Below are 16,300 nucleotides of genomic sequence, written 5' to 3'. Positions count from 1 at the left end.
CTTGCCTGCTGAATTCATAGCTAAGTTGTACAAATGCCACGGTACCACCCAACTGAATTAGTATGCCCTATGGTCTGTGCCATCCAATACCTATATTCATAGCTAAGTTGTCTGTCCTTTTTGAAAACTCAAAACTATGGTGTCACCCCTGACTTCATCTGAAAACCTTTTTGTAGAGCACCCGCACCTACAAGGAATGTGCAACACATTCTCCGCTCTGTATTATTCTTACAATTTAAAGCAAACATGCCAACTTTCTTCTTTTGTATTAGAAATAGTTTGGATGGTTTTGATTGCGCAATTGTATTATCCCATTTTGGCTACGAATACCGAGAACTCTTATCTCTGTCCATACATTGGTTACATGACATTAGCTAAAGCTGCCTTCATCCAAGCATTCCCATTACAGAAAAAAATCTCCTCAAATATCTATAGCAAAAAAAAGGGCCAAGTATACTTTGATAGCTCAAATCTCTTATTCTCATTGTTTCTCACTAAACAAAAATAATATGTGTTCCTTACATCCTTTTCCCTACAATAAAATAATGTGACAAAGAAAGGTTCCTCTTTGCTGAATTATGTGTTCTCTATTTTTTTCCTTATATAAAACCATGTGATAGGTGTTTATAGCAGCCAAGAAAGCCATCAGCATGCGGCGAAGCGCGGGGCACCACTTAGTCAGCCTGTTCGCTTATTGGTTTCAGCCAGAGCTTATCAGTCATGGTACAGTGTTTTTCTCCCACAACAAACCAGCACCAACTGGGCTTATCAGCCCAGCGAATAGGGTGAGTATATAGGAGACGTTTATTAGAATAAAACATGCACAGACAGAACAATGCCATCGAAATAGTAGCCATAATAACCCTTTATTGCACTTTCAGTGATACAAGAAAGCATAAGCATATAGAAATACTACAATGCAAATACCGTACAATCAAACCGAATACAGAGTTTTCAGCCGTGTAAATCACTTTTCAGCGCATCTGTGACTGACGTGTCAGGCCTGCTGCCTCATGAGCTCCATGGCGGAGTCGACGAGCGAGGTGACGCTGACGGCGCGGCGGCTGAGCCCGACGCTGCCGGAGAACACGTTGAAGCACTCGAGGCCGGAGGTGGTTTCCGCGACGCGCCTCTGCTCGGCCTCCATCCCGAGCTCCACGAAGAGCGTCACGAAGCGCGCGTCCGACCGCATCAGCGCGATGGCGAGCTCCAGCGTGTACAGCCGGATACGCGGCACCAACAGGGACGGCCGGCTGTACTCCCGAAGGACCAGCACCAGCGTCCGCGCCAGAGCCGCGTCCGTGACGCCCGCCGTGGCGAGGCTCGCGCGGAGCTCCCCAGGCTGCATGAACCGGAGCATCTGCGCCGCGAGGCCGAGGGAGATGTTGAGGAGCTTCGTCTTCTCCACCATGATATTGCGCAGCACCTGTACGTCAGCCGTCAGGAAGAAGAAGAAAAGATTAGGAAATGGTTGATGGCCAAATCAATGACACCATAGCCGATGCACATGCACAGAAACTACCTTGGTGGCGCTGGCGGTGACTCCTCTCAGTGTAAGCTGCCACTCGTCCCCAGCGTAGGTGCACAGGTTGCGCAGGATCCTTGCGGCGCTAATGACGACGATGGGATCACTCAGCGCCTCGACGAGCCGCTCTACACCTCTTCCGAACGCCATGATGATCGCGCCGCAGTTCCTGCGGCTGCCCAGCGCCAACATTGCCAAAGCCTCGCCGGCCTCCACCCGAACCGCGTCCTTGTGCCGGTCGGGCGCTGCCTCCTGCTTTTCCGGCAAGAACATCGCCACCAGCGTGCTGATCACACCCCCTGTGGTGCCGATCATCTCCCTCGCCTCCTCGTCCATGGCGAGGTTCGTCAGTATCTCGATCGCCAGGCGGTGCAGCTCGGACACGTCCTTCTTGTCCTGCTGCTGCTGCTGCAGCACCTCCCTGACGTTGCTCACGGTGAACACAATGTCAGAGAGCTCCCTCCGAAGCAGCTTTCCGGTGGTCCCCGTCGTGCTCGCCAGCCTCTTCACAACGCGGAGCGACTGCTTCACCGCCTTGAGGCGCATGCCTGTCGGCGGCCCGTTTGCTACTATGCCCGAGTAGGAGATGATCCTGTCGAGAAGGCCCCTGGTCTTCCCGATCTTGTCGCAGTTGTCGTGGTCGCGCGCCAGCTTGTTGAGGATGGACAGACCGAGGAGGTTGAGCTCGTCGAGGTCGGCGTAGAGCAAGGAAGCCACAGACTCCATGGCGCCTGGAATGCGGGTGACGCGGAGCGCGTTGAGCTTCCTTCCGGTGAGCATGAACACGACGACCGCCGCGGAGCGGCGCACGTCCTTCTCCGAGGCGTTCTTCCAGCTGAGCATCTCGATGAGGCGCTCGATGCTTGGCCCGGACGTGCCGATCTTGCGGAGCGTAGCGTCAGCGAAGCGGTCGGACTCGACGAGCGCCGCGAGGATGCTGGCGCCGAGGCGCTGCTCGTCGTGCGAGCCCGCCGTGAGGAGGTCATCGGCGTAGAACACGAGGTCCATGTGCAGGCCGTCGAAGATGCTGCCGTTTAGGCACCGGGAGTAGGAGTCATAGAAGAAGCGGCGGACGGCGACGGCGCCGCAGTCGGTGGCGAGGTGGCAGTCGGCGGCGACGCGCTCCAGCAGGCGGTGGTGGCCCACCGTCCACTGCCACAGCGCCTTCTCGACGAGGAACAGCACCGCCTCGGCGAGCGCGAGGCCGTAGAATATGTCGAGCGCCGAGTGGCGGTTGACGCGGACCAGCTCGCTGCCGCCGTAGCGCTGGTGGACGAGGCGGAGTAGCGAGAGCGCGGCGCAGGAGGACGCGGACAGCAGCTGCAGCCAGTGGAAGACGCGGCCGACGGCCCACGACACGGGCGCGCGCCCCGTGGTCTCGTGCTGCCACTCCAGCTCGTGGCTGCGGCCCAGGATCCGGACGCCCTCCACCAGCAGCAGGGTGGTGATGCACCAGAAGTCGGTCTGCCCCAGCGTGATGGCAAAGCCGGCGAGCAGCACGACCGTGGCCCAGATGAAGCCCAGCGTGCCGAGCCGGCTGGCCGCCTTCTCGAGCACCGCGAGCTGGAGCGCCAGCATGGTCAGCCGGCGCTCCGGCGGCGCCGGGTTGTCTTCGTCGTCGACGACGCTCGCGCGGACGCGCGGGGGCGGGGTTATCACCGCCTTCTGCGGCTCGAACAGCGTCGGCAGCTGGTCGTGGTCGGGGATCAGCACGTTCACGCTCCCGGTGGCAAGGCTCACGCGGCGATCCATTGCCGACTGCTTTGCTAGCTCTGGACACGAGCTAGCTAGGCGTAAGAGCAGTGTGACGCGCTGACACGAGTCCACTAAGCTTGGTTTTGCACACTGGCATGTGCCGACCATTTATAGGCAAGTGCAGGTGCTGCGCAGCATGCGTGGAGATATTTGGAAGCGGGATGCATGATACGTTCATGGCGTACTTGCATTCTTGGAGTTTAATTTGAAGGAGATTCATGGCAGGCAGGACGCATGTCTCACGTTGACACGTGGTCGATTTCTTGCGTGTTATTTCAGACCTTGTGGGGAAGGAGATGCTCTCTCCTTTCTTCTTGTTACAGAACTCGGTTGCCGACTGGGGCAACAGCGCGCCAGACGCATGCTCTGGGCGTAGGGGATGCCTGGTCGTTGCAATCTCTTACGTGTTCTCTCTCTATTATTCCCGTTCCAAAAAAAGATGCACTTAATAATCAAATTGATTTATGTTTAACCGAATTTATAGAAAAAAATATCACACTAGCTTGTGGCTCTAAATAGTTGTATCATTATAAAAAATATATTCCGCAATAAATCTACCGGTACTTATTCAGCATACTAAAAGATTTATAGTTGTTTATATAGATTTGGTCAAATATTTGGGAACGTTTAAAATTAGTATTATTGTGGGGTTGCCTCTTTTTTTTTGGGACGGAGGTAGTATTTGTGTTGGTCCTTAGCTTGCTTGCGCAACCTGCTCTAGAAACAGCAGGATTTGTATTTTGGAACCGGGCAGAACATGTGAAGCTCGAGTAGGGGGGTGAGAACCAGGTGATATCATGCACTTGGATCGTCATTTCCAATGATCACCAGGCTGTACTCTGTAGCGGCCCAAGCAATGATGATCCAAAGGTTGGGTGAGAGGTTAGAGACCGTTGCACAGCCGCTGCAGATATTATTGCCTTCTTCTGCCCTTGCTTGCTGAGCTAGCCATCGCCTCTCCTTTCAGTCGTCCTTTCTGAGAACGGAAGTATGTTGAACCGAAACAGCAAGCATTATTGTTTTGGCAGAGCCGAGACATCATGCGATACAACGGCCTCGCAGCTGGCCGTGATGCTGTTACGAGTTAACGCGTAGCGGTGTGTTTCGTTATATATATTGATGTCAATTGCTTGGGAATTAGATCATCTATTCGATCAAGAATCCATTTAGACAAATAGGGCAGCAAATTAAAACACTAGTATAGATTGTTAGCACTCGAGCTGCCTGTCATTACTGGTGTCTGCATGTGTTGTCTCTGAGGATCAATGCTGCTGTGCAGATGCTGCGGCAATCTATGCAAGCCTGGACACACTCCTGTTAGAGCAACTCTGACAAACTATGTAAATATATTCGTGAAGCCATTTATAGCTATTTTGTTAAAAAAAACATTCTAACTTGTCTATATTGTTTTTCATTTTTCCTAGCTAGGTATCCCACCATTCTCGCTGGCCATATTTCCCTAGCGAGTCCTGCTTGCTATCTGTGTTTTTTAATTTAGCTAGGCTGTTGTAAAACTTTACATTTTAGATGGGCTTTCTATTTTACATAATGGCTAAATCTCATAATTTAGCATCTAATTTTACAAAGTCTCTTGAGCCAAAAAGAAAATATAGCTAGGGCGAGTTCTAACACGAAGATGAACAAAAAAGCTTATGGCGCAAATTGCACCGTATTCACCTACTAAGATTGCACAAATTATAGCGAAAAAACCAGAATCACATAAATTATGGTGAAAAGGTGGGCGAACAACACAAGATGTTACCCCAAATTTGCATAATAAAATGAGGTAACCGGCAGAGCTACTTCCTTGCTCTGCTGCTAACCTGTCTGCGGCCGGCCCCGGCGCCAAGTTCCTCTCCTCCTCCCTCCATCGCTCTTGGCACTGGCGGCGAGCGGACAGGCAGTGGGCCGCGCTGGCGCCTGGCGGCGGCCGGCGAGTGGGGTGGCGGTGAGCCGCGGCTGGCTCCTGACAGCGGGTGGCGGCGACCGGTGAGCAGGGTGGCAGCGAGCCGCGGGCGGCGCCTGGCAGTGGGCAGCGGTAGGGGCGGATCTGTCGGGGGGGGGGGGGGGGGGGCTGCCGGGGCTCAAGCCCCCCTACCCTGGCCGCGCCATTGGAGCCCCCCCCCCCCCTTAGCCCCTCCATAAAAATTTCAGCCATTAACCACTAGGAAGGAGGCGCTGGAGACGTTCCCGTCGCTGGTGACAAAGGTTGAAGACGAGTGGTGGAGTTGGTCTGCTTCATGTGCCAGAATGTGTATGTTTCACTTTCAGTGGCCCACTAATGAAGAGCCCATCAAGAAGACCAACATTTTTCCTTCGTTTCTCTTCTCATTCTGTCAGTCACGGGAGCAGAGGAGTCGCACTCGACTCGAGTGACTAGGCCGGCGAGTGGGCGAGCGGCGGTGGCTCCAGCTAGGGTTGGCTGGCTCCTGCCCAACGGCCGACGGACGCGCTGGGATCCCGGTGGGTGGAGGTAGCAGGCTGGCAGTAGCGGCGGCACCCACACAGCCGTGCATCGCAGGCTCGTAGCAGCCAGCAGGGGCGCAGGGCTGTCGGCTAAGGGCGACGCCGACGCAACGCGCGGCGGTGACTCCGATGAGGGGCGACGCGATGGCCGAGTAGGCGGCAGGCCGGCAGCAGGCACTGGGCGGCAGCACCACAGCACCAGCAGGGCAGCAGCCAGTAGGTATACTCTTTTTCTTTAGATTTGCCTTTTGAACTGTGTAATCGTTCAAAATTTGATTAGGATTTAATAAATTACAGATTATTCAAAATGTCCAAAAGAACATTGCACACATATTTTTCTGGTACAAGTAGTACATCAGCTCCAGGCACTAATGACCGCATAAATCAACCAATTCGGCGTAGAGTGGAGTTTAGTCAATCCGATGTAGTTGGTGATCCAGAAAATCGCATACCAATTGAAGAATATCCACCAGAAATTAGAGACCAAGTTAGAAGGGCATATGCTTTGAGATGTCCGACCCAACCTCGTAATCTTACCTTTTGGTCGTAAATGGCAAAATGGTCAATGGAGATTATTTCAGCAAACTTGGTTTGACGAGTTTGATTGGCTAGAGTATAGTGAGTCGAAGGATGCAGCTTATTGCTTATATTGTTATCTTTTCTTTGATCCGGGGAAGCCTAAAAAATTTGGTAGTTCTATCTTTGCAAAGGATGGTTATACTAACTGGAAAAAGCTAAGGACAATCTTAATCAGCACGGTACTTGCAAGACTCACAATAATGCTAGACTAAAGTGTAACGACTTTATGAACCAAAGAACAAATGTGGCTAGAAGAATTGATGTAATTAGCAAGAAGGAAGAGAAAAGATATGAGATTCTCTTGAACTCTTCTTTAGATGTAGCAAGATTTCTCATAATGCAAGGTGATGCTTTTCGTGGACATGATGAGTCCTCTACTTCCAACAACAAGGGTACATATAGAGAGATGGTTGATTGGTACAAAGATAAAGTTGAGATTGTTAAGGATGCATATGATAAAGGTGTAAAAAATTGCACAATGATATCTCATCATATACAGAAGGACCTTACAAAAGCTTATGCACAAGAAGTCATGTCAGTGATTATGGATGAGATTGGAGATAAAAATTCTCTGTATTGATTGATGAGTCCCGAGATGTATCAATAAAAGAACAGATGGCTGTAATTTTGAGGTTAGTAGATGACAACTCTATTTTTTTACCTCGACTTTTACTTGTACACTTGTACTAACATGAAAGAAAATATGGTTTGCAAGTTTGTGAATGATGAAGGGAAGGTGATGGAGAGGCTCCTTGGACTTCAGCATGTTGAGAGTTGTACAGCTGTTGCATTGAAAGAAGCTCTGGTCAAAATGCTTAACAGTCATAAGCTACCAATCTCTAGGCTTCGTGGGCAAGGTTATGATGGAGCTTCCAATATGAGAGGTGAATTTAATGGTGTGCAAAAATTGTTCGAGATGAAAATCCTTATGCATTCTATGTGCATTGTTTTGCCCATCAATTGCAATTAGTGGTTGTTACCGTTGTAACTTCTACTCTAGCCATTGCAGATTTCTTTAACTATGTTCCTCTAATAGTCAACACTATCGACGCATCATGTATGAGAAAGGATGCCTTGCTTGCAAAGCATCATGATGTGTTGTTAGAAAAGTTAAAGAGTGAGGAGATTATCACTGGAAAAGGTTTGAACCAGGAACGTAGCCTAGCAAGGCCTGGAGATACTAGATGGGGTTCACATCTTAAAACTTTACTTCATATTTTGGTGACGTGGGAAGCTATTATAGACATTCTTGAGATAGTAAAGAAAGACTCTGTTAAACCAGGAAATAATGGTGGAGCATTTGGTTTAATTGGTAAAATGGAGAGGTTTGATTTTGTATTCATAATGCATTTAATGATAGAATTGTTGAGCATCACAGACAGTCTGTCACATGCTTTGCAAAGGAAGGATTAAGACATTGTTGATGCAATGCAATTGATCATAGATGTCAAAGAGCAGTCGCAGGATATGAGGGACAATGGATGGGATCCCTTATTCAAAAGAGTGAAAACATTCTGTGATAAGAATGAGATTGAAGTGCTAGATATGGACAAGGAAATAAATGCTAAAGGGACATCTACACGTAGAAAGCAAAAGATACCAAACATGCACTTCTACCATGTTGAGGTTTTTCTTGCTGCCATAGATGCCATTTTGTCTGAGATAAATCATCGATTTGGTGAAGCTAGTTCAGAATTATTAGTTTGCATGGCTTGTCTTAACCCAAGGAACTCCTTCTCTAATTTTGATGTGGATAAGCTTGTGAGACTTGCTGAAATTTATGCTGCGGATTTTGACGTCGGTGACCTTCTTCTTTTGCCTGGTCAACTGAGAGGACTTGTTAGTCGTGCTAGAAGAACTCAAGACTTTCTTGGATGTACAGAGCTTGAAAAGGTTGCTGAAATTATGGTCAAGACTAAAATGAACACATCTTATGGATTGGTGTATCGGCTTATTGAATTAACATTAATTCTTCCGGTGGCAACAGCTTCAGTTGAGAGCATATTTTCTGCTATGTCTATTGTAAAGACAGATTTGCGTAATAAAATGGGTGATGAATGGCTCAATGACTTAATGATATGTTACACTGAGAAGAAGATATTTAGAAGCATCAAGAATGACAAAATCATAAAACGATTTGAAGACATGAAAACCCGACGTATGTTAGTGCCTCAGAACAATTTAGTGGTATGATACATGTTCTCTTCTACCTTCAAAACTTTGAAGTTAAATACTTGAAATTTGTGTCACTAATTTATTTTTTCTTGTATAGATTGCTTTTAATGATTCATGAAGAATACAACAGCGTGAATGCGTCATCATGTATCGATCTTTTGTTGGTTAGTTCTAAAAATCGTATCTTTTATTTTTTCTTATGCGTTTTATGATGCACTTTCGATTGTTTATCATAGTTATCATGTAAAAGATTTAAAACTGCTATATCTTAGCTTTGTATGGGATATAATTGAGTAAAGTTGATCTAGTTTTTTTTTTATCCAGTCCCTTCTAAATATTTTTTCTAGATCCGTCACATGGCGGCGGTGGCGGCGTCAATGCGGAATTGGGGGTTTGGGAAGCTGAGCGCGAGCGCCAGACGGTGTTGGTGGATTGGAGGTTTGGAGAGCCAAATTGGGCCCTTTATTGGGCACTTGGACTAATCTTTAATCTTTAAGTAAAAAAAAAGGCCCAGTTCCCACTGCCCAGCAGAACCGGTCATCTCCGTCTTTGCTTCTCGGTGCTCGCAGCTCACTCTCGCTCGGCGCCATGTCGGCTTATCCCGGCGGAGCGGCTTGCTTGGCATGTCGGCAGCCAGAGCTAAGGAAGAAGAGGGGGTCCGGGGGTCTCGGACGACGCCGACGGTAGCTGCGGCGGCCGCCCCAGCCCGCCCCTAGGGTGGCTCTATTTCGCTAATTCGCTGTGTCTGCGAGGTGGTAGCAAGGATATGCATGGAGTTCCACTTACACCGTAATTGGTCTGCATAGTGCATAGGCCCAACGACGGAACCACGCATTTGATTGTAGTTCAGTCATGGGTGGCCCGGCCCAAAGTTCAGAATTCCAGTAACCAGAACAAGAAATCAGATTTGGGTTGGGAAGTCGATACACACGGTCCGCACCACATTGCATTCAGCCTGTCATCAGCACCAGACGTGTCGGTTTGGGACTTCGGCTAGGTTAGATGTTGTCCATCTCGCGTGAAATGATCAACATTCCACGGCGAGCTGCGAGGCTTGCGGCTACGGACGAGGATGAGCCGATGAGATCAGTTTCATCAGTACAGCCGAACTGCAGAAGCTTATCTGAGCCGTGACCGAAATCGAGGACGAATCATCACAAGCGCACGCGCCAGGGAGGCACGGATACTCCTGGCTTCCAGCTTCCTGCCGGTGCCGGGCACGGCAGAGCAGCCTGGCTCCCTGCCGGGCACGGATATACTCCTGGCTATATATATGCCACTGCACGCTTCCAAGACAGTTAACAAAAAGGGAGCTGAGAAAATGGCGAAGCTTGCAGTTGTGTTGTGCGTGGCCGCGGCGCCGCTGCTGGCCGGTGGCGCGGTGGCGCGGCAGGGCGTGGGCTCGATCATCACGCGCTCGGTGTTCGACGACATGCTCAAGCAGCACAACAACCCGGCGTGCCCGGCAAAGGGGTTCTACACGTACGACGCCTTCATTGCCGCCGCCAAGACGTTCTCGGCGTTCGGGACCAGTGGACCACCGGCGACCTGCCCACCAGGAAGCGCTGTTAGATTGATCTCTATCAACTTGGCCCAACGGCCAATTGAGCCCTTTATCCGCGCCCTGATTGAGGGCGCCTAACCCTATCTATGGTTGGTGGGTCTCCGTCGCACAGCGCCATAAAAAAGGAGGTGGAGCCGGGGCACAAGGCACAAGGTTAACCTGAGCCGCCACAAACCCCACCTATATCCTAACCCTAAGCCGATCTAGAGAGGGAGCGCTCCAGCGATGGGAAGCCGCCACCGCCGCGTCTTTGTCGCCGCCTCTGCGACCGCGCCTCCACTGCGACGTCCACACCGTCGTCGGACTCCGCTGTTGCTCTACGCCTTCACCGCGTCACCGATATTGACGCCATGGCCAGCTTGTCTACCTCCAAGGCAACCGATGGTTTGTTAACACCGCATCCCTTTCTCTCTGTTTCCTAGCACTACTTCATGTTCTAGGGTTTACTATATCCTAAATGCAAGTTTATACCCGCTAGATCTACTGCTAGTCGATCTTAAATTCTATCAATGGTATCAGTCGCCTACACTTGCGTGTAGATCTAGATCGGGGTAGAAAGTAGAAGGAGGTGATTCGTTTTCGCGATTCAGATGAAACTCTAACCCTAGAGAAGGGACCGCGTGGGAAGGAACCTACCCGGGTTTCCAGCGCCACCGTGCCCACCACCGTCGCGCGGGAAGTTCACCTGAGCCACTGGCTCGCCGGCACTCCACCAAACCATGCACGTGCACTCCACCGAGTCGCGCACACGCGCTCAGGGTGTCGTCGCTAGACCGCTCGACGGCGGCGTGCTCACCCTACGGTGGGCACGCGCATCGGCGAGGGGACCGGCGGCGGCGCCACCATCTTCCCTCGGGGCGCCATGGTTTTGGGTGAGAAGGGGGGAGAGAGCTGGCCGCCGCGGCATAGAGAGAGAAGGGGGAGGAGCAAATGAGCTAGGATTCTGGGGGACCGCGGCTGGCTGGGGGGTTTTGATCTGGAGAAATGCGCGGAGGTCCGTCCCATCGCATCCAACGACTGGCAGCGATCGGACCGATTTCGGCCCAGGCGGGGAGGTGAAATCCCGGCCTAGGCCCAGGTTGTGGCCTAGGCGCAGGGGAGCGCGGTAGCGCGCGTTGGGCCACGGGCCGAAGCGCAGGCGCACGATCGAGTGGGCCACAGGCTAATGCACAGTAAATTCTCTGTTTAAGTTTTATTTTTTTCAGAAGCAGTTTTGATGAATTTTGTTAAATTTCGATGTTAAATCTCTGTCAAAATTTGAACCAACGAGATATTTTTTTCAGAGAGTAGATGAGTACAGTAAAATGCTTCTGAAAAATAGATAAATTATTTTTTCATGTTTTCGCTGCAAAGTAGATGTTTATTATCTTCTAATTAAATTCGAACCAATAGGAGGATTTAATTTGAAGAGCAGATAATTTTATTCAGTAAATTATGATATTATTATTTTTCTGACCAACATTGATAATAGCAATATTATAATCTTTTTTGTGAGTTTTTCCATGCATTAATTCTATTTCTGTCCAACGGTGATGTAGAATTAGTATAGAAGAATGTTATATGTTGTATGTTTTAATTTTGATCAACGTTAAATTAAGGCATGCAATTATTATGTTATATTTTCTCACTATCTCTGATGGTGTTTTTTAGGACTCAACCCTATGGTATTTATCTCGCACATACCGCATCTTGAAGGGGGCAACTATCGTGTATGGCGAGTGAAGTATGAATTAGCACTTGCGCTGTCCGAAAATGACCTCGCGCTTACCTCTCCGTGTCCTACTGAGCCAGTAGATCCGGTGAGAGAAGAAAATAAAACTGATGCTAATTTCACTGCTCGGCAATGAGATCTTGCAGAAGTGAGAATGAAATACAATCTCGAACGTAAGAAATGGGACATTTCGAACCGCAAGTGCTTGATGGTGGCTAAGTCCACTATTTCAGATGTAATAAGGTGGTCTATCCTAGATTGTGACACCGCCGTAGAGTATCTCAAGAAAGTGGAGAGTCGGTTTAATGGCTCTTCAAAGGCTTATACCAGTACCCTGATAAATAAATTATTTAATGAGAAATACTCTGGTGGAGGGATAAGAGAGCACATACTGAAAATGAGCAACACGGCTTTCAAGCTGAAGCTATTGGATTTGGGGCTCAAGGATGAGTTCCTGATTCATTTGGTTTTTGCTTCTTTGCCTAAAGAATATGAAACTTTTGTTGTAAATTACAACATCCAGTCCGATAAATGGGATATTGAGAAGCTCATTGCAATATGTGTGCAAGAAGAGAAGAGGCTGAAAAGCTCACATGGTGACTCTGCTAACCTTACGAAGGACAACAAGAAAAAGAACTTTAACAAGAATGCCAAATCTCAAAGGAAAACCCCCTCAGAATGACCACCATTAGAAGAACAATAATGCTCAAGTTAAAAAGGATCAGTGCAAATGGTGCAAGAAGCATGGACATTACCAGGATTATCTAGATTTCCTGAATAGCCTTTTGAAGAGAGGTGAGGACTTCATTACATTCATAGATGAGTCCTTGTATTTAAGTTATGCAAAATCTACTTGGTGGATTGATTCAGGTGCAACTATTTATGTTACAAATTCATTACAGAGATTCCATACGAGGAGGACCCTGCAAAGAGAAAAAAGAAGAATTAAAGTTGCAAATGGAGTTGAAGCCTTTGGAGACCTCTCTCTGGAATTAGATGATAGTTTTATACTTTAGCTTTCAGATATTCTTTATGTACCCTCTTTGCGTAGAAACTTGATAAGTGTTTCATGACTAGACGATGATGGATATGATTGCCATTTTGGTAATAGCAAATATCAGATTGTGTTTAATAATAAGTGTGTTGGTCTTGCCTTCCGACAAAATAAGCTTTATTTGTTATCACTTTCTGAGAATGTGAATGATGTGAGCACTGAGAATGAGAATGTTTCCTCGTCTATGAATGCAACAAATAAGCGAAAGAGAATTCATGATGTATCATCAAAATTATGGCACTGTCGTTTAGGCCATATTTCAAAGGGGGGAATAGAGCGATTGATTAAGAAATTAATTCTTTCGCCTTTAGAATTTTTAGATTTAGAACAATGCATTGATTGCATAAAAGAAAAGTATGTTAAGAAAATAAACAAAGATGCCAAACGAAGCGCAGGAATTTTAGAAATAGTTCACACAAACATCTGTGGTCCTTTTCCTGTGAAGAGTGTGGATGGTTATGATTCAGTTATAACATTCACAGATAATTATTCCTGCTTTGGCTATATTTATCCAATTAAAGAAAGATCAGAAGCATTGGATAAATTTAAGATTTTTAAGGCTGAAATAGAAAATCAACACAACTTAAAGATTAAAGTAGTAAGATCCGATCGTGGGGGAGAGTACTACGGTCGACACATCCCATATGGTCAAGTTTCTAGACCTTTTGCAAGGTTCTTATAGGAAAATTGTATAGTTGCCCAGTACTCTACACCGAACGAGCCTCAGCAGAATGGAGTAGCTGACGTAACCGTACCTTAATGGATATGGTGAGAAGTATGATAAGTCACTCTACTCTACCGATAAGTTTATGGATGGAGGCGTTAAAAACTGCCATTCATATTCTTAATCAAGTGCCAAGCAAGTCGGTGCCCAAAACACCATATGAGTTGTGGACAGGAAAGGAACCATCACTTAACTATTTACGCATGTGGGGTTGTTCAGCTGAGGCTAAAGTCTTTAATCCAAACATAGAAAAGCTAGACTTCAAGACAGTCAATTGCCATTTTGTTGGCTATCCAGAAAAGTCAAAAGGTTATCACTTCTATTGTCCTGACAGACATACAAAGTTTGTAGAAATAAGACACGTTGTGTTCTTGAAGGATGATATGGTCAGGGGGAGCATGGTAGCATAAGAAATTAATTTTGAAGAGAAGCAGATATACATGCCCACTCTGATGGTTCAGGAGCCATTCTTCACGCTACCTGTTATTGTTGTACCAACAGTGCAAGACACTATAGTGACAACACCTGTTGTTAGTCCTCCTGTGACAACAATGAATGAACATAAGGAACCTGTCGTTCAGGATCCCATAGAACCCATTGTCATACATGAGGAAGAGCAACAACAGCCTCATATAGAACAAGCGTCAACTAACGAGGTCCCTAGAAGGTCTTAAAAAGTCAGGAGATCAGCTATTCCTGATGACTACGAAGTCTATGAATATGAAGAATTTCAGATGAAGGGTGATCCCACCTCATTTGAAGAAGCCATGAGAAGCGCTCACTCATCAAAGTGGCTTGAAGTCATGCAAGATGAAATAAGATCAATGAATACCAACAGAGTTTGGGACTTAAAAACAATTCCTAAAGGAGCCAAGATAGTAGTCTATAAATGGGATTATAAAACTAAATATGACTCCAAAGGAAATGTAGATAGAGTTAAAGAGCGACTTGTGGTGAAAGGCTTCACGCAAAGAGAAGGCATAGATTATAATGAGATAGTTTCTCCAGTCTCATATAAGGATTCTTTTAGAATTATAATGGCACTTGTAGCACATTACGATTTAGAATTACATCATATGGATGTAAAGACGGCATTCCTAAACGAGGATTTGGAGGAAAATATTTACATGGCACAACCAAAAGGTTTTGTTGTGGAAGGAAAAAACGTATGTGATGCCGCTTGAAGAAATCCATTTATGGATTAAAATAAGCATCAAGACAGTGGTATTTAAAGTTTGATAGTACAATAAAAAAGTTTGTGTTTCAGAAAAATGTAGAGGACAATTGCGTTTATGCAAAGTTCAAGAATGTGAAATATATTTTCCTAATCTTGTATGTGGATGACATCTTACATGCTAATAGTGATGTTAATCTACTACTAGAAACGAAGAAGTTCTTGTCCTCAATGTTTGATACAAAGGATCTCGGTGAAGCTTCGTTCGTTCTAGAAATAGAGATTTACCGAGATAAAAAAAAGGGGTTTTTAGAACTATCACAAAAGGCATACTTAGAAAAGATTCTAAAAAAATACAGTATGCAAAATTGTAAGCCTTCACCTGCCCTCATAGTCAAGGGCAATAGATTTGGGGAATTTCAATATCTCAGGAACCAATATAAGATCGATCAAATAAAAGCGGTTACATATGCTTCAGCTGTCGGAAGTTTATAGTATGCTCAAGTGTGTACACGCCCTGACTTAAAATTTGTTACCGGGTTACTTGGCAGATATCAGAGTAATTCAGGAATAGAACACTGGAGACTAGTAAAGAAAGTTTTGCGTTACTTGCAAGGCACAAAAGGTCTCATACTAACATACAGAAGATCTGATTCCCTACACATAGAGGGGTATACAGATTCAGATTATGCGAGAGATGATAGAAAATCCACGTCAGAATATATATTAACTCTGGTAGGAGGAGCTATATCGTAGAAAAGCTCAAAGCAAACCATCATTACATCATCTACGATGTATGCCGAGTTTGTAGCGTGTTACGAGACCACAGGACATGTGAATTGGCTGAAGAAGTTTATGCCCGGATTGAAAGTGGTAGACGACATACATAAGCCACTCAAGTTATACTACGATAATAATCTAGCAGTATGTTATGCTCGTAACAATAAGTCAAGTGGTGCTGTCAAACACATTGACATAAAGTATTGTGTTGTGAAAGATAAAGTCCGAGATCATATATAAGTACAGAAAAGATGCTCGTAGATCCGCTTACAAAAGACTTACCACCCAACGTGTTCAGAGAACACATAGCCGACATGGGTTTAAGAGAAAGCCTATGATTCCTAGATAATAAGGACCTAGATGAGAATCTGTTTCAAAACAGAGAGGTGCATTGTAGCTGTTAATCTAATAGCAACTGACCGTGACAATGAGGCACGCTCTATGCACTTATCTGTGATGAAATAGAAAAAAGATAAAGTAAGTTAAGTTTAAGTCATAAGGTGAGATCAAGGGAGAGAATGTTAGATCGATCTCTACCAACTTAGCCCAACGACCAATTAGACCCTTAATTCGTGCCCTAATCGGGGGCGCCCAACCCTATCTATGGTTGGTGGGCCCCGTCGTACAGCACCATAAAAAAAAGGTGAGGGCCAGGGACAAAGCACGAGGTTAACCTGAGCCGCCACAAACCCCACCTACATCCTAACCCTAAGCCGATCTAGAGAGGGGGCGCTACCAGCGACGGGAAGCCGCCACCGCCGTATCTTCATCGCTGCCTCTGCGACCGCGCCTC

The 16,300-nt window shown here is 46.8% G+C and overlaps 2 protein-coding genes and 1 pseudogene across 2 annotated transcripts; 2 read left to right on the top strand and 1 right to left on the bottom strand.

Annotated features, from left to right (window-relative positions):
• Positions 1-848: 848 nt before the first annotated feature.
• LOC136539423 (uncharacterized) lies at positions 849-3,429 on the bottom strand. Its single transcript, XM_066531377.1, has 2 exons — positions 1,523-3,429; positions 849-1,426 (listed from the first exon to the last, which is right to left on the bottom strand). Exons 1-2 carry the CDS (start codon positions 3,386-3,388, stop codon positions 998-1,000), a joined length of 2,295 nt encoding a protein of 764 aa, XP_066387474.1. The 5' UTR covers positions 3,389-3,429; the 3' UTR covers positions 849-997.
• Positions 3,430-7,064: 3,635 nt separating this feature from the next.
• On the top strand, positions 7,065-8,518 carry LOC136536909 (uncharacterized; annotated as a pseudogene).
• Positions 8,519-11,929: 3,411 nt separating this feature from the next.
• LOC136536908 (uncharacterized) lies at positions 11,930-12,457 on the top strand. The gene has a single exon (XM_066529044.1). The coding sequence runs from the start codon at positions 11,930-11,932 to the stop codon at positions 12,455-12,457; it is 528 nt and encodes a 175-aa protein (XP_066385141.1).
• Positions 12,458-16,300: the final 3,843 nt, after the last annotated feature.

The sequence above is a fragment of the Miscanthus floridulus genome, chromosome 2, assembly GCF_019320115.1.
Source record: "Miscanthus floridulus cultivar M001 chromosome 2, ASM1932011v1, whole genome shotgun sequence".
NCBI classification, from domain to species: domain Eukaryota; kingdom Viridiplantae; phylum Streptophyta; class Magnoliopsida; order Poales; family Poaceae; genus Miscanthus; species Miscanthus floridulus.
Note: the sequence above shows the minus strand (reverse complement) of the source record. Positions and strands in the feature narration are given on the sequence as shown.

What these genes read in the sequence shown, in the direction of transcription:
- LOC136539423 (XM_066531377.1), bottom strand. Translation starts at nt 3,388, where the DNA reads ATGGTCGGCACATGCCAGTGTGCAAAACCAAGCTTAGTGGACTCGTGT. An exon ending in TCACCGCCAGCGCCACCAAG is followed by an intron (nt 1,427 to 1,522) that starts GTAGTTTCTGTG and finishes GCTGACGTACAG; the next exon opens with GTGCTGCGCAATATCATGGT.
- LOC136536908 (XM_066529044.1), top strand. Translation starts at nt 11,930, where the DNA reads ATGAAATACAATCTCGAACGTAAGAAATGGGACATTTCGAACCGCAAG.